General features: G+C 36.3%; 1 protein-coding gene across 6 annotated transcripts in view; it reads right to left on the bottom strand.

The window, feature by feature from the left end:
* The window catches only part of VPS13A (vacuolar protein sorting 13 homolog A), a 293093-nt gene that overhangs the window by 166028 nt on the left and 109858 nt on the right, over positions 1-17207 (bottom strand). For all 6 annotated transcript variants that reach the window (XR_011649379.1, XR_009186770.2, XR_009186769.2 and 3 more), the window contains exons 32-33: positions 3121-3288; positions 1334-1638 (exon numbers count right to left, since the gene is read on the bottom strand). Coding sequence is in view for 3 of the 6 variants with exons in the window: in XM_058301627.1 (XP_058157610.1) it covers positions 1334-1638; positions 3121-3288 (473 nt within the window). In the remaining 3 variants the exon portion in view is untranslated. The remainder of the gene's footprint in view (positions 1-1333; positions 1639-3120; positions 3289-17207) is intronic.

Raw genomic sequence — 17207 nt, forward strand, 5'->3', positions numbered from 1 at the left:
CTATTTAAGAATGTACTGGAAGCTCTAGCCAAAACAATTTGGCAAGAAATGATATAAAAGGCATCCAAATGGGAAAAAAAGAAGTAAAATGATCTCTATTCACAGATTTTTATGACCCTTTATATAGAAAATCCAAACTCCACTAGAAAACTATTAGAGCAAATAAATGAGCTCAGCAAAGTTACAGAGTACAAGATTAACATGCAAAAATCTGTGTTTCCATATACAAGCAAAGAATAATACAAAGCAAATTTTAAAAACACTTCCATTCACAATAGCATCTAAAAGAATAAAATGCCTACATATAAATTTAACCAAGATTTAACCAAGGAGGTGAAGAGATTGTACATTGAAAACTACAACACATTGCTGAAAGAACATTAGAAAAGATCTAAATAAATGTAACCCATACTCATGGATAGGAAGACTTTTTATTGTTAAGATGTCAAAACTATCCAATGTGATCAAAAGATTCAATGAAATCCCTATTCAAAATAATAGCAGTCTTCTTTACAGAAATGAAAAGGCAACCCTCAAATTCACAGGGATCCCAAGGGACCCTGAACAGCCAAATCAATATGGAAAAGAACAAAACTGGAAGACTCAGAATTCTCAAATTCAAAACTTGCCACAAAGCCACAGTCATCACAACAGTGTGGTACTGGCATTTAGACCAATGGGAGAGAATTGAGGGTTCAGAAATAAACCTAGAGTTACTAAATTTAGCATCATTAAATCCAGCACAAATGATTAGAAGTAGGATAGAAACACAGAATACACAGTGTGTGTGTGTGTGTATGTATATATATATATATATATATATATATATATATGTATTTTTTTTTTTAAACAAGCTCTGTAACTATCTGGATAGTCATTTATTTCTCTAATTACTAATCTAACGCTCAATGACTACATAAGATTGTACTCTTTACTTTTAAAAAATTTTAGAGCATCAAATTCACAGCACAAAACTGATAAGCTGGTAAGCTGTGTTTGCAAAATGAAGAAATCTAGTATATTACAGTCCCCCATCTCTTCTATAGATTGATAGTTCATAAAGAGCTACAAAAAAAGTAGAAATAAACTTCCTCAAATAATAAATTGTATAGTTTTCCTCATTACCTGAGTAGCAATTTTCAAAACACTTTCAGGATTTTAAGCTATCAGACTAAAATTGAAGTAGCCAAAAAAATACTTGGAGAGGGAGCCGAAAAATTTAGTGCAATTATAATAAAATGATAAAATAAAATTCCATTGTAAACAGAAGACTTAGCTGCAAACAAGGTAGAAAAAAGATTACACCATAAATATATACTTGTGTGAAGATTACCTGTATAGTCTCATTTCACTCAGCTTTACTGTTATCAAATCTATAACAGGTGGAGGGCTGTTCTGGTTCTCTTCTATCATATGGAATTTATTTGTCATTGTAATTAGTCCAAAATCAGCAACAAAAACATTTTCCGAAACTGGAGACTGTGGGATGACCACAACTGGGGCTTTGATGTTAACATCCAATGCCATTCTGGTACTCCTCTGTGCCAGTTCTTTTACACCAGTAGCAGCCATTCCTGCTGCCTGAACAGTTGCCTCAGTCAAGGCTTGTTTAGCCATTTGAAAGTTGTTTATAAAAGCCTACAGAATGTAATTAACAGCAATGAATTATATATTTGAATGTAGGGTTAAAAAAGTGAAGTTTTAGGTAGTAAATATGTTAGAATTAAAAATTCAAAAAAAAAAAAAATCCATAGGCTTGTACAACTCAGTGAACCCTAATGTAAATCATGGACTGTATTGCAGTACAATTTTAAAAATGTTCTTTCATCAATTATAACAAATGCACCACACTAATGCAAGTGTTAATAATAGGGTGGTATATAGGGAACTCTGTATTTTATTCATGATTTTTCTGCAACCTACTTCTCTAAAACAAAAAATAATTTTAAAAAGCTTTTATATTTTTTATATTATATATATACATATTATAATATATACATATATACATATTATACATATATACACATATTATAATATATACATATTATAATATATAATATATATACATATATAAATGTTACCCATAAAAATATATTTTTTATATTATATATATACATATTATAATATATATACATATTATAATATAAAAAAATATAAAGTAGGGTTCTTCAAGAACTCTAAATCAAGTATTCTAAGTTCTCATTTCCAGGGGAAAAAACTTACAATGACATAAAATATAATTACCTATAGTTATTTCAATGTTCAGAGGAAAAAAATGACATTTCATATTAAATAATTTCGAAGTATAAAGCTATCAAGAAAGCAATCAATAACATGGTTATGAATTATAAAATAATTCAGGCAAGAAATACTTGTCCATTTTTACTTTTCTGTGTACAAAAAAAGAATTTACAACTATAGAAAAAAACCATATTTCAACTTCAATTAAAAAGATAATGAAACCAGAAACCTCATTCTGAATAAACTTGAAATTAGAAAATAATAAAAGAGGATTATACATGCTCCAAATATATGCAAATATATATTTACTCTCTTTGCTAGTATTTATTGCCATAGTTGGCATACTTATTCCATTAGATCCTTACATTTGATTATGTTGTTTCTATACAAAAACAATTGGAGACAGCATTATAGAGGAATAAATATTGAAGTCATAGAGACAAGTATGCCACTCACAGGAAAAAATGTCAGTTTACAGCAAGAGAAAAACAAGAGGAAAAATAATTTTCTTAATGATGACCTGAGGCCAAAACAAAACTCAATTATATACTAAGCTTTTTTAAGTTAGAGTGAGAAGTGAGGTAAAACCAAGATTTAAATCAACAATGTACAAAATGAAGGATTCAATTAACATACATACATGTGATTAATATTTTTAATATTTAATATATATATTTCAATTAATTGGAATATTCCCATGTGGTATTATATAAATAGGCCACTATACATTTTAGTCATTCTGATAAATGTTACCCATAAAAAAATGAAAAATCATGCAAAAAAATTCAAGACAAGAATTCTTGTTATTCTTCATCTATGTTTGATACACAGCAATTTACAACCAGTATAAAAATAAAAATAGAATATTACCATACTTACCAATATAGAATATAGAAATTTTGTGACAAAAACTACTTCAATGCAGCCAACAGTTAAATTAACCTGAATGTCAACTACGTTCATATCCATATATGCGGAACCAGCAGTTGCATCCATGTAAGAAATCATTTTGAAGCTAAAGACTTCTTTCCCAGTGATATAAACAGCCTTAAAGAGAGAAAAATTAAATTTTTAGAATTCATTGCTGAAATGATGTGCCTTCAGCACAAAAATAAATAGAGCAAAAAGGTGAAAAAACACATATTTGGAAAATTTTCAGTCATTCGGGCTAAGTACAAATGAGGAAACAATTTTAATTCCTTAGTAGAACTTAGACTGCAAAGTTTTTAAATTGGTGGTGGCAGCTCTCTTTTTAGATCATGAAATCAGTTCAGTAGATCTGGCTCAGCAATTTTTTAAACAGAGAACAGAAGAAAAAATACTGGCATAAATATTTTCAGTTAGTGTGTATACTTGCAGACTGACAGTCACCTTAAATGCATTTCTTGGGTCACTATCAAAAAAGTTTGAAAAATACTATCTTCTACTAATACTGTACCTACTGAAATTTATTTCTTTTGATTTGAGGTACCTGAAAAGGTACCTAAAAGAGGGGTCTCATCTCTATACTTCTGTTCCTTATTAGTTTGTGAATATCTATCTCAATTGCCAACCAAGAATTACCTACAATGGTTTAAAATCTCAATCTCTGAAATACCAGTTTAAGAAATAGTGGGGATAAAAGCAGATGTGAATTGTTAAGAAAATTCTGAAAGATGGAGAGAGTACTAACTAACTTAGTTTACAGTTTTCTCCAGTCTCCTAAATGCTAGAAGAAAGGACGGGGAGCTGAAAAGCCATCAACACGCCAATTAATTCCAATCTCTGAAGGCTTAGGTACATGATGAGGCTGAAGAGAGTCTAGAGGTTCCATTTCTGCCTGGGAAGAAGGCCATTTGAACTCTAACAACAACAACAACAAAAAATGCAGAAATTACAAAATTCATAACTTTTCTTGAAACCAATAGAGATCTGAATTCAAAGGACAACCAAGTGGACTAAATCTAAGGAAAAACAGGCACTATCAAGGAGATAGAACATGAGAACTGACTAGCTCATCTGAGGATAGAGGACAAGAGGACAGTAAAAACAGACATCAGGTACCATACAAGAAAGTTAAGAAGACTTCAACCAAGATTTTAAGTTAATTACTAAAAGCTAACTGTGAGCTAATGTGAGTCATAGGCTCCCTGACAGCTATAGCCCCAAAAGAGTCCACACTCACTTTCAGGCAATTCATGGGCCTCCAATGGGAACTCATGAGAAAGACAGCAAGTAGGGCAGAAGAAAAGAGAAAGCTTGAAAGAGGAGAAAGCTTCCAGTGCAAGAAAGGCCCAAAGCCCCACAAGAATTACTCTCCTCTTAGAAGAAAAGCTTTAAGACACAGGGGAAAGGGCAGAAAACTACATCACCCTCAGGAGACAGGTGAAGACCCAATGCTCCAAGGATACAGTTAAATTAAAATCCCTCTACACTTGCAGTAAGAACCAGAAACCCTCCTGTGACTAGACTATTAGAGTCCCCTTCAGTTAGGTATATGGAAGAATATTCCCTTCCACATGGAATCCTCCAAAGATATGAAGGTGGGTGCCATGGGAAGGAAGGGCAGGATAACCAAAATCTTGAGGCTTAGTGAAAAAGGCCTGGCTTAGACTGAAACTACAAGTCCTGCTTTTTTCTCTAGTGAGCACTGAGAAACAAGATAGCAACAGTCTCTAAGACTGAAAGAACCAAAAATGTGGAAAGAGAACCATCAGAGGTACAGGAACAGAAGAAAGGCAGAAAGTTGAACATGAAGCTGAAACACTGCAAACTATCTCTCTCCCCTTTCAAGCAACACAGACCCTACCCTAAATATAATATAGAGTCAAAAGAATTTGAAGTCTGTGGTGCACTGAAGGTAACCATAGTAAATAAGAAAATGCAAAGCCAACTCCCCTCTCTACTAGATTGACTCAACCTCCCAGGATAATGGGCTGACAGAAAATAGGCATATGAATATTATTTAGCACAGTCTCTGTTATTCTACACTTGTATGGCATTCAATCAGTAATTATGAGCCATCCCAATAAAATCAAGAAATAACCAACAAAGCAAGCAACAGAACCAGACTTACATAAAATGCAAATGTTGGAAAGACCGACAGGGAATTTAAAATTACTATGATTAATATGATAAAAAGATTCTAGTGGAAAGGGTAGGAAACACACATGAACAAATAGACAATATCAAGAGAGATATGAAAACAAGAATAAAGAGTCAAAAAGAAATATTAAAGTAACAGAAATTAAGAATATCTTTGGGGGAGCAGATGTGGCTCTAGCAGCTGAGTGCCTGCCTCCCACATGGGAGGTCCTGAGTTTGGTTACCAGTGCCTTCCGAATAAACAACAACAAAAAATAACAAGCAAAACAAACCAAAAAAAAAAACAACTCAGGATGTGAATTGACTGAAAGTGGATCTTTTGTTGAAGTTATTTTAGTTAAAGTGTGGCCAACCTCAGTCAGGAGAGGACTTAATCCTATTACTAGAGTACTTTATAAACAATGAAATTCAGAAACAGAGAGAAGAAGCCACAAAAGCAAGGAACTGAAATTTAGCAGAAGCTGGAATGGAAGGGAGAGACAAGGAGACACCACCATATGCCTTGCCATGTGACAGGTTAAGGATCAAGAATTACTGGCAGCTAGCCCCAGGAAACTACAGTTTTGGGGAAGAAAGCATCAACTGGATAACAACCTTGATGTGGACATTTTTCCGGCCTCAAACTGTGATTGCTTAACCCAATGCATTTCATGGTCTTTGCTTGAGCAGCCTAGGAAATTAAAACACCAGCAGAACTGTATTACAAGAACTGATAAAGAAGTTCTCCAGGGAAAAAATTGAAGTGACAGAAACTTGAATCCATATGAAGAAACGAGTTCCAGAAAGTAAACCTAAAATATATTTTTAAAATTTTTATTCATAATAAAGAAAACTATCTAAACCAAAAACAAAGTATATATTGTTTCAGCATATGCAAAAGTAAAACATAGGACAGACGCACATGAAAGACAGGAAACTGGAATTATAGTGCTATAAGATCCTTATACTATATTTGAAACTACAAAGAAACATCTGATGGTAGACTGTGATTAAAGGTATATATTCATAGGGAAATCAAAATGAAATGATATAGAATGAATATAATCAGGGGGGGAAAAAAGGAAAAAAGGTACAAAGAACAGAATGAACAAAACAACTGGAGGACAGAAAACAACTGTAACAATGGAAGATTTTAATCCAGCTAATCAATCAACAATTTCTTCAATTTGATTTTAAAAACAGTCTAAATACAAACGGAAAGTCAAAGATTGTCAGATTGAATAAAAAAACATGACTCAAATATATGCTGTCTATAAAAACCCATTTTAAATATAAAGACACATTAAAAGTTAAAGGATAGAAAAAGAAACACCATGCAAACACTAATCAGAAAAATATGGAATGGCTATATTAATTTAAGACAAAGAAGACTTCAGAAGAAGAATATTTACATAATTTACATTACATAATTTAAAAAGGATTAATTCACTAAGAAGACATAAAAGTACTACACATATGGCAGTAGACTTGGCCCAGTGGTTAGGGCATCCGTCTACCACACGGGAGGTCCGCGGTTCAAACCCCGGGCCTCCTTGACTCATGTGGAGCTGGCCCATGTGCAGGGCTGATGCGCGCAAGGAGCGCCCTGCCACACAGGGGTGTCTCCTGCATAGGGGAACCCCACGTGCAAGGAGTGCGCTCCATAAGGAGAGCCACCTAGCGCGAAAGAAAGTGCAGCCTGCCCAGGAATGGCACCACACACACCGAGAGCTGACACAACAAGATGACGCAACAAAAAGAAACACAGGTTCCCATGCCGCTGACAACAACAGAAACGGACAAAGAAGATGCAGCAAACAGACACAGAGAATAGACAACCAGGGTGGGTGGGGGGAAGGGGAGAGAAATAAAATAAATAAATCTTTAAAAAAAACAACAACAGGATTTTCTTTTAAGTCTTCACTTTCAAAACTCTTTTTTTATAGAAAAGATAAGAAACTAACTTATTATAATATCTTATTTCATGAGAATGTCAGGTCAGCAAGAATGGTGATTCCCCAATCTTTTTCACCTTATAATACACACAGAGAATGACAGTAACTGCACAGTGGTACTAGGGTAATAGAAAATGCTGCTCTAGGATAAGAGTAAAATAGTCTGAAAACTCCAGGTATGCAAGTCTTTACACAACTGCTCAGAAGGCTAAGGGGCTTGATATATTAGTGTATCTAAAAACCCATTCAGTCCACAATAGTATGTCATGGCACAATGATCAGCAAGTTCAGACTAAGAGCAAAACCTTATGTCTCACGAGGCGGCTACGGCTCAAGCAATTGAGCTACCGTTTACCATATGGGAGACCCAGGTTCAATCCCCGGGACCTCCAAATAAAAAAAAAGAAAAAAGGCGTCCCAGACCTGAGTGGAGGAGAAGCACAGGTCCCCACGCAGGACGGAGAGGCCATCTAAGCGATGCACCAAAAAGACAATGACGCAACCAGACAGAAAAACAAAACAAAACAAAAAACTTAATGTCTCTCTAGCTCTTTGACATGTGGAGAATTATGGAACAAGGTAGTTTGTTAAAAAAAAGCATGTGTATACTGGAATCAAAGTAAAGGAATAGGAGAAGGAATTAGGGTAAAAAATACAGAAGTGAGAAAAAGACTGTTTTCATTTTACAACCTTTTAGTAACTTGAATTTTTAAGCTTGTAGCTATATTAAAGAGAAAAGAGTCAGTGGCTTAGTTTATAACATCAGTTCCACTGCTAACTACTTGTATGACTTCTAGTAGATCATTTTATTTGTGTTCTTTAGTTAATATATAGATATGACAAATAAAATGAACAATCTGCTCCTTAAAGGTTTTAATACTCTAACTTCTAAAAAAAATATTAGAAACAAATCAAACCATGGCTTCCAGAAAACTTATATTCCTTTGAGTCATATCATTTGACATCTTGAGACTCTTTTTAACCTCAAGCTAATAAGGCATAATAAGAAAATTAAGGAAGAAGGATTTTGTTTTTCAATAAATTCATCACTATATCTTGTCTGAATTATTGGTTAAGCCCACTCATCTAACGCCCTTTTCCCCTCTACATTCCAAATTATGACTTCCTGAATTAATAAGTACCTAATCTTATTCTTTTTTTGTATTTATTTTTTTAATATTACATTCAAAAAATATATGAGGTCCCCATATACCCCCTACCCTCCTCACCCCACTCCTCCCCACATAGCAACAATCTCCTCCATCATCATGAGACATTCATTGCATTTGGTGAACACATCTCTGATCATTGCTGCACATCATGGTCAATGGTCCACATCATAGCCCACACTCTCCCACGTTCCATACAGTGGGCCATGCGAGGATATACAATGTCCAGTAACTGTCCCTGCAGCATCACCCAGGACAACTCCAAGCCCCGAAAACGCTTCCACATCTCATCTCTTCCTCCCATTCCCTACCCCCAGCAGCCACCATGGCCACTTTCTCCACACCAATGCCACATTTTCTTTGATTACTAATCACAATAGTTCATGAATAGAGTATCAGTAAGTCCACTGTCATCCATATTCTATTCCTCCATCCTGTGGACCTTGGAATGGCTGTGTCCACTCCACATCTATATCAAGAGGGGCTTAGATTCCATATGGATTCTGGATGCAATCCTCCTGCTTTCAGTTGTAGGCACTCTTAGCTCCATGGTGTGGTGGTTGACCTTCTTCAACACCATGTTAGCTGAATGTGGTAAGTCCAATAAACCAGAGTGTAGGAGCTGAAGTCTGTTGCAGCTCAGGGTCTGGCTATCATATGGTCAGTCCAGAGAATCAGGTCCCCTGGGTATATATTAAACCCCAGCACCAACTACAGTTCTCGTAAAAGTAACAGGAGAGGCTTGAGAAAAAAGATCGCATCTGAGTCCAGCTCCATCTCACAGAAACACAAACTCCAGAGAAGGGACAACTAACATGGCACTGAACTCTATCTGCCATGGCCATAGAACCTGTGGGTCTCTGCAGCCCTCAGAAGAACCAATACCCAGGGCTGTATCTACTTTATCTGTCTCTGGGACTCTGCTGAGGTGTGCATAAGGGCAACCCCTCTGATAACCTCCTGGCTCTTTTTGGAGACTCATAGCCATATAAACTCATTTGTCCTTTCCATTTCCCCCTTGATTCAGGTCAAAAAGCATTTTTAACTCCTGGTATTATAAGCAGACTGAGATATTCTGCTGGTCCGAGTTGAACCTTTTATTCAACGTCATTTTCTAGTTACATCATCAGCTGGTACTTGGTAGTAATCCCTTGGTGCCAGAGAGGCTCATCCCCGGGAGTCATGTCCCACACTGGGAGGAAGACAACAAAACACATTTACATGCTGAGTTTGGCTTCGAGACTGGCCACATTTGAGCAACACGGAGGCTCTCAGGAGGTAACTCTTAGACACCCTGCAGCTCTAGGCCATGTTCTTATTTCAGGTGCACAGGCTGATACGCACAGTCATTAGTATCAAGGGCTCATTGCTAGACCTTCATTCTTTTTTGGTCTTTGCTGTTGCACTTGGGGGATTGTTGCTGTTCCTTTAGGGTCTGTGATAGAGCTACCTTGGCTAGGAACTCAGCACTCCCTCAGTTGTTGTTTTTAATTTATCCACTATGAAAATATCCAAACATTTTTATGTACCCTGGATATATGCCCTGGAGAATTACCTGCCAACCATGTGTCCCCTATCAATAACATCCCACACCAGTACTCCGCTGCCATTGTTGAACCTCTCTGTGATCCAAAACTTCCTGAAAAGTGAAGCCCAATATATTGCCAGATTTCATTAATAGTAAAAGGGAATATAGTGATGAGTTTAAAGGTTAGATAGAGAATACATATTAATTTGGAAAAATTATGGTAAAATAAATTGGGTTAACAAAAAATTTAAAAATGCAAAAGCTTTGTTTTTGATGTTTTTCCTTCCATCACTGCAATAAGTGTTGCCCTGTATGCAAATTGGCAAGGCAACTACTTCCGTCTTTTCCTCAGTATCTATGTCCTATTTTTTTCTTTTCTTTTTTCTAATTATTAAGCTTATCTTCACAAGAGTTTTAGATCACAGTAATTCATATATACGATATACAGTACTCCCACATATCCAACATAAAACCTTTTCAATTCCACAGCAATAAACTTTTTACATATTCATACTATATTTACTGAAACTGATGTACAGATATTGAGACAATAGCTTTCAAACAAGGTAACATTTGTGTTTACATTGTGGTTTATAATTTAGACTATAAAATTTTCTAAATTTTTAGTTACCTTATGTTTTACATTATGATTTACATTTTAGCCTATCAGCCCCTATATATTTTTGGTGTAATTTTACATGTTTTATATCCATCCTTGCGTACTCTTGTGGAACACTTCTATTGCCCACACAGTTACACTGGTTCCATCTATTCAACACTTCTTTCCCCCTCCCCTTAGGTCCCACAGTGACAGTCAATTTTCATTGCTTAAAGGGCCATGTTCAGAGACACTTGCAACAGTGTTAAGGGCTTGACATGCTCAACTGCCCTAATGCACTGGGAGCCACCATTTCTCTTGAGAGATACAATTCCCTCTATTTGAGGGCATCAGTCCTCCCCAGGATGTGGGTATACCTTCACTCTCATTATATGGGTCTCTATCCAATGACGTAACCCACTATGGCAAAATGAGCATTCACATATTCCCTAGGAGCCTGTCCTGGGTCAGATTATCCCCTTTAAGCATCTTAAACAGGTAACTTTCCTTATTATATTTTTGAAAAGGTTTTCTCAGCATTATACTCTCAACTACATACCTGACAATCTCCTATGTTCGTATGTTGCCCCATCCTCCCTCCAATTTCGTGGGCAATATTACCCATCCTCCCATCCCTAGCCCCCCTCAAGCCCACAAAGCCCCACCCAAAGGTAACCCTATGCCCCTATTTTATCTCTTCCTTGTACACATACTTACCTCCAGCTTATCATAGATTTCACCCATGTAGGTGTCAGCTTACATCCTTCCTCTACCCCCCAATTTCCTGTAAGCCTATCATCCAGTCTCTAGCTCTCTGAGGCAGCTTGGATTACTTATTTAATATCATCGAGGTCATGTAGTATTTGTCCTTCAATGCCTGGGTTGCTTCACTCAACATAAGGTTCTCGAGATTCATCCATGTTAATACATGTGTTTGTAGTGTATTTGTTCTTAAAGCCCAGTAGCATTCCATTGTATGTATATACCACATTTTATTTATCCATTCATCTGTTGATGGGCATTTGGGTTGATTCCAACTTTTGGCGATAGTGAACAATGCTGCTATCAACACTGGTGTGCATATATTGGTTTGTGTCCTTGTTTTCAGTTCTATTGGGTATATACCCAGCAGTGGAATTGCTAAGTCATATGGCAAATCTATGGCTATTTTTTTGAGAAACCACCAAACTGTCCTCCAGAATGGCTGGATCCTTCTGCATTCCCACTAGCAGTGGATGAGTGTTCCCATTCCTCCACATCCTCTCCAGCATTTTCATAGCTGCCATCTTATGGGAGTAAGATGGTATCTCATTGTCGTTTTGATTTGCATTTCCCTGATAGCTAGAGATTTGGAGCATTCTTCATGTGCTTTTTAGCCATTTGTATTTCTTCTTTGGAGAAGTGTCTGTTTAAATCTTTTTCCCATTTTTTAAATGGGTTGTTTATCTTTTTATTTTCAAGATACAGGAGTTCTTTACATATGCAGGTTATAAGTTTCCTAGCAGATGTATGGTTACCAAATATTTTCTCCCATTGTGTAGGCTCTCTTTTCACTTTCTTGACAAACTCCTTTGATGTGCAGAAGACTTTAATTTTGAGGAAGTCCCATTTATCTTTTTGGTCTTTTGCTACTTGTGCTTTTGGTGTAAAGTTCATGAAGCCATTTCCTAGTACAAGGTCTTGTATATGCTTCCCTACACTGCTTTTCAAAGTCTTTATGCTCTTGGCTCTTCTATTTAGGTCTTTCATCCATCTTGAGTTGATTTTTGTATAAGGTGTGAGATGGTAATCCTCTTTCATTCTTTTACATAGGGATATCCAGTTCTTCAGGCACCATTTGTTGAATAGGCCATTGTCTCCCAGTTGAGAGGGATTGGTGGCTTTATTGAATATTATATGACTATATATATGAGGATCTATATCAGAACTCTCAATTCGGTTGCATTGGTCTGTGTGTCTCTCCTTGTGCCAATACCATGCTGTTTTCACTACTGTAGCTTTGTAGTATGTTTTGAAGTCCGGTACTGTGATTCCTCCAATTTCGTTTTTCTTTTTCAATATGTCTTTGGCTATTCGGGGCCTCTTTCCTTTCCAAATAAATTTGATAGCTAGTTTTTCTAGTTCCTTAAAGAATGCTGTGTTGACTTTTATTGGGATTGCATTGAATGTGTACATCAGTTTTGGTAGGATAGACATCTTAATAATATTTAGTCTTCCTTCCTATCCATGAAAAGGGAATATTCTCCATTTATTTAAGTCTTCTTTGATTTCCTTGAACAGTGTTGTGTAGTTCTCTGGGTATAAGTTTTTTACATCTTTAGTTAAATTTCTTCCTAGGTATTTGATTTTTCATTGACTATTGTAAATAATATTTGTTTCTTGATTTCCTCCTGAGCTTGCTCCTTATTGGTGTACAGAAACGCTACTGATTTTTGCTCATTGATCTTATAACCTGCGACTTTACTAAACTCATTTATGAGTTTTAGGAGCTTTGTTGTAGACCTCACAGGGTTTTCTATGTATAGGATCATGTCATCTGCAAATAATGAAATTTTGACTTCTTCCTTTCCAATTTGAATGCCTTTTATATCTGGTTCTTGCCTCAGTGCTCGAGCAAGTACTTCTAAGACAATGTTAAATAGAAGAGGTGATAGTGGGCATCCTTGTCTTGTTCCTGATCTTAGAGGGAAGGATTTTAGGATTTCACCATTGTAAACGATGTTGGCTGTGGGTTTTTCATATTCACTCTTTATCATGTTCAGAAAATTTCCTTGTATTCCGATCTTTTGCAGTGTTTTTATCAAGAAAGGGTGCTATATTTTGTCAAATGCTTTTTCTGCATCTATAGATATAATCATTTGATTTTTTTCCTTCAATCTGTTTATATGGTGTATTATATTGATTGATTTTCTTATGTTGAACCATCCTTGCATACCCAGAATGAATTCCACTTAGTCATGGTGTATAATTCGTTTAATGTGCTGTTGAATATGGTTAGCAAGTGTTTTGTTGAGGATTTTAGTGTCTAGGGTCATTAGAGAAATTGGTCTGTAGTTTTCTTTTCTTGTGGTGTCTTTGTTTGGCTTTGGTACTAGGGTAATGTTGGCATCATAGAAGAAGTTAGGTAATGTTCCTTCTGTTTCGATTTTTTGGAAGAGTTTCAGCAGGATTGGTGTTAGTTCTTTCTGGAATGTTTTTTAGAATTCACCTGTGATGCTATCTGGCCCTGGGCTCTTCTTAGTTGGGAGGTTTTTAATGACTGATTTGTCTCTTTACTTGTGATTGGTTTGCTGAGATCATCAATTTCTTCTTTCATCAATATAGGCTGCTTATGTGTTTCTAGGAATTTGTCCATTTCCTCTGTATTGTCATTTTTGTTGGAATATAGTTTTTCAAAGTATCCTCTTATGATAATCTTTATTTCTTTGGGGTCAGTGGTGATATCTCCTTTCTCATTTCTTATTTTGTGTATTTGCATCTTCTCTCTTTTTTTGTTAGTCTCGCTAAAGGTTTGTCAATTTTATTGATCTTCTCAAAGAACCAGCTCTCGGTTTTGTTTATCTTTTCAAGTGCTTTCTTATTTTCTATTTCATTTAGTTTTGTTATTATCTTTGTTCTTTCTTTCTTCCTTCTTCCTGTGGGGTTACTTTGTTGTTTTTTTACTAATTCCTCCAAATATGCAGTTAGTTCTTCAGTTTTTGCTCTTTCTTCTTTTTTGATGTATGAATTTATGGCTATAAATTTCCCTCTCAGTACTGCTTTTCCTGCATCCCTTAAGTTTTGGTATGTTGTGTTATCATTTTCATTAGTTTCAAGGTAGTTATTAATTTCTTTTGAGATTTCCTATTTGACCCACTGTTTTTCTAAGAGTGTGCTGTTTAATTTCCATATCTTTGTGTGAAATCTGGGCCTCTGGCCCTTGCAGATTTCCAGCTTCACTCCACTGTGGTCAGAGATATTATTTTGTATGATTTCGATCTTTCTGAATTCATTGAGCCTTTCTTTGTGGCCTAGCATATGGTCTATCTTGGAGAATGATCCATGTACCCTTGAGAAAAAAGTATATCCTATATTCGGGTGTAATGATCTGTATATGTCTATTAGATCCAGCTCCTCTAATATACTGTTCAAAGTTTTGTTTCTTTAGTGATTCTCTTTTGAGATGTTCTTTCCAAAGTTGATAGTAGTGTATTAAAATTTCCCACTATAATTGTAGAGGCATCTATTCTTTCACTTAGTTTTTCTGGTGTTTGCCTCACGTATTTGTAGGCACCCTTGTTAGGAGCATAAATATTTGATTGTTCGCTCTTCTTGAGAGATTGTCCCTTTCACTAATATGTAGTATCCTTCTTTGTCTCTCACAATTGTTTTGCATTTAAAGTCTATTTTGTCTGATATTAATATAGCTACTCCTGCCTTTTTTTTTGGTTATTGTTTGCTTGTAAGATTGTTTTCCAAGCATTCACTTTCAACCTCCATGAATCCCTAGGTCTAAGATGTGTTTCTTGTAGACAGCATATAGATGGGTCATATTTCCTTATCCAATCTCCCAGTCTGAATCTTTTGACAGATGAGTTTAATCCATTGACATTCAGTGTTATTACTTTCAAGGAATTATTTGTTAGTCATATTTTGTTTGGACTTGTGTTTGTCATATTTGGTTTGTTTTTTTCCTTCTCTTTTTGCCTTTTTTGTTGCTCTTACACTCTCCTCCAACTCTGCCTCTCCTGTTTTTTTCTTTCTTCCTGCAGAACTCCCTTTAGTATTTCTTGAAGGGCAGGGTTCTTGTTGGCATTCTCTTTCAATTTCTGTTTATCTGTGAATATTTTGAACTCTCCATCATTTTTGAATGCTAGTTTAGCTGGGTAGAGTATTCTTTGGTTGGAAATTATTTTCTTTTAGTACCTTGACTATATCATACCACTGCCTTCTTGCCTCCATGGTTTCAGATGAGAAATCAGCACTTAATCTTATGGAGCCTCCCTTGTATGTGATGGTTTTCTTTTCTCCTGCTGCTTTTAAAATTTTCTCTTTGTCTTGAGCATTGGATAATTTGACAAGTATATGTCTTGGGGTGGGCCTGTTGGGATTTAGGGTGTTTGGGGTGCATTGTACTTCCTGGACATGTACATCCATCTCTCTCAATAAATTTGGGAAGTTTTCAGCCATTATTTCCTCCAACATCCCTTCTGTACCCTTTCCCTTCTCTTCTCCTTCTGGGATGCCTATAATACGTATGTTTGTGCGTTTTGCATTGTCATTCAGGTCCCTAAGTCCTAGCTGGATTTTTTCTATCTTTCTATCGATCAGTTCTACTATCTGTTTTATTTCAGATGTACTGTCTTCCACGTCACTAATTCTCTCCTCTGCTTCTTCTAATCTGCTGCTATTTGCTGAGAGTGTATTTTTGATTTCTTGAACTGTGGTGTTCATCTCCATCATATCTGTTATCTTTTTGCTATTTCTGCAATTTCCTCTCCAAGTGTTTTCTTCATATTGTTAATCTCTTCCTTTACTTCATTAAGTTGGTCTCTAATATATGTTTTGAGATCTTTAATTACTTGTCCGATGTTCTGCTCCCCTTCCTGGTTTTTAGTTTGTTCATTGGATTCAGCCATGTTTTCCTGATTATTGGTTTGGTTTGTAGTTTTTCGTTGTTGTCTGGTCATCAATTTATCTTGACAGGTTTAATCAGTTCCTTAGCTTCTTTGTCTAGTCTTATGGATTAATTAGTTGTTGTTCTTGTGTAAATGTTATGTCTTCTCTTTGTCACTTTGTTCTTCTTACTCTATTTTCTTGTTGCTGGCTAAGTTCACTTTGAAGGAAAATATTAGGGCCAGGGAAAGCAAAATGAGTAAGAAAAGAAAATGTGGAAAGTAGTATTGGTAATAAATGTTAACAGAGCAACAATGTGAGATCTGGGAGAATGAATATTAGACTCATGTAAGTTGTGTAGAGTTTTACCAGTAAGTAGAGTACCTATAATGAGATAGTCAACTGAATATGGGAAGGAATATAGTATGAATTAAAAAGCCAGCATTTTCGGGAAACGGACTTTGGCCCAGTGGTTAGGGCGTCCGTCTACCATATGGGAGGTCCGCGGTTCAAACCCCGGGCCTCCTTGACCCGTGTGGAGCTGGCCATGCGCAGTGCTGATGCGCGCAAGGAGTGCCGTGCCACGCAAGGGTGTCCCCCGCGTGGGGCAGCCCCACGCGCAAGGAGTGTGCCCGTGAGGAGAGCCGCCCATCGTGAAAAGAAAGAGCAGCCTGCCCAGGAATGGCGCCGCCCACACTTCCCGTGCCGCTGTATTAGAAATTAAAAGTCAGACAATTTGGGGGCCAAAAAAAGGGAGGTGGTATGTAAGAGAAACAGTAGATAATATAGGATAGCAAGATGTGGGGGAAAGGGGATAGTGTAGGTGGCCAAAATCAATTCACACAGAAAAGAGGAAATGGAGGATGAGGAAACACAGCAAATGTGAAGCGCTCCCTGCAGCACCTATTATAATAAAAGAAGAAGAGAAAGAGAGAAAAGAAAAAAAAAAAGAGAAGAAAAAAAGGGGGTGGGCAAAGAAAAGGGAGGGAAACAAGCAAGAAAAAGATAAGGAGAAAAAAAACTAAATAAATGAAAAAGGACCTTGAGGGATAAAATGG

The sequence above is a fragment of the Dasypus novemcinctus genome, chromosome 8 (genome assembly GCF_030445035.2).
Source record: "Dasypus novemcinctus isolate mDasNov1 chromosome 8, mDasNov1.1.hap2, whole genome shotgun sequence".
NCBI lineage: Eukaryota > Metazoa > Chordata > Mammalia > Cingulata > Dasypodidae > Dasypus > Dasypus novemcinctus.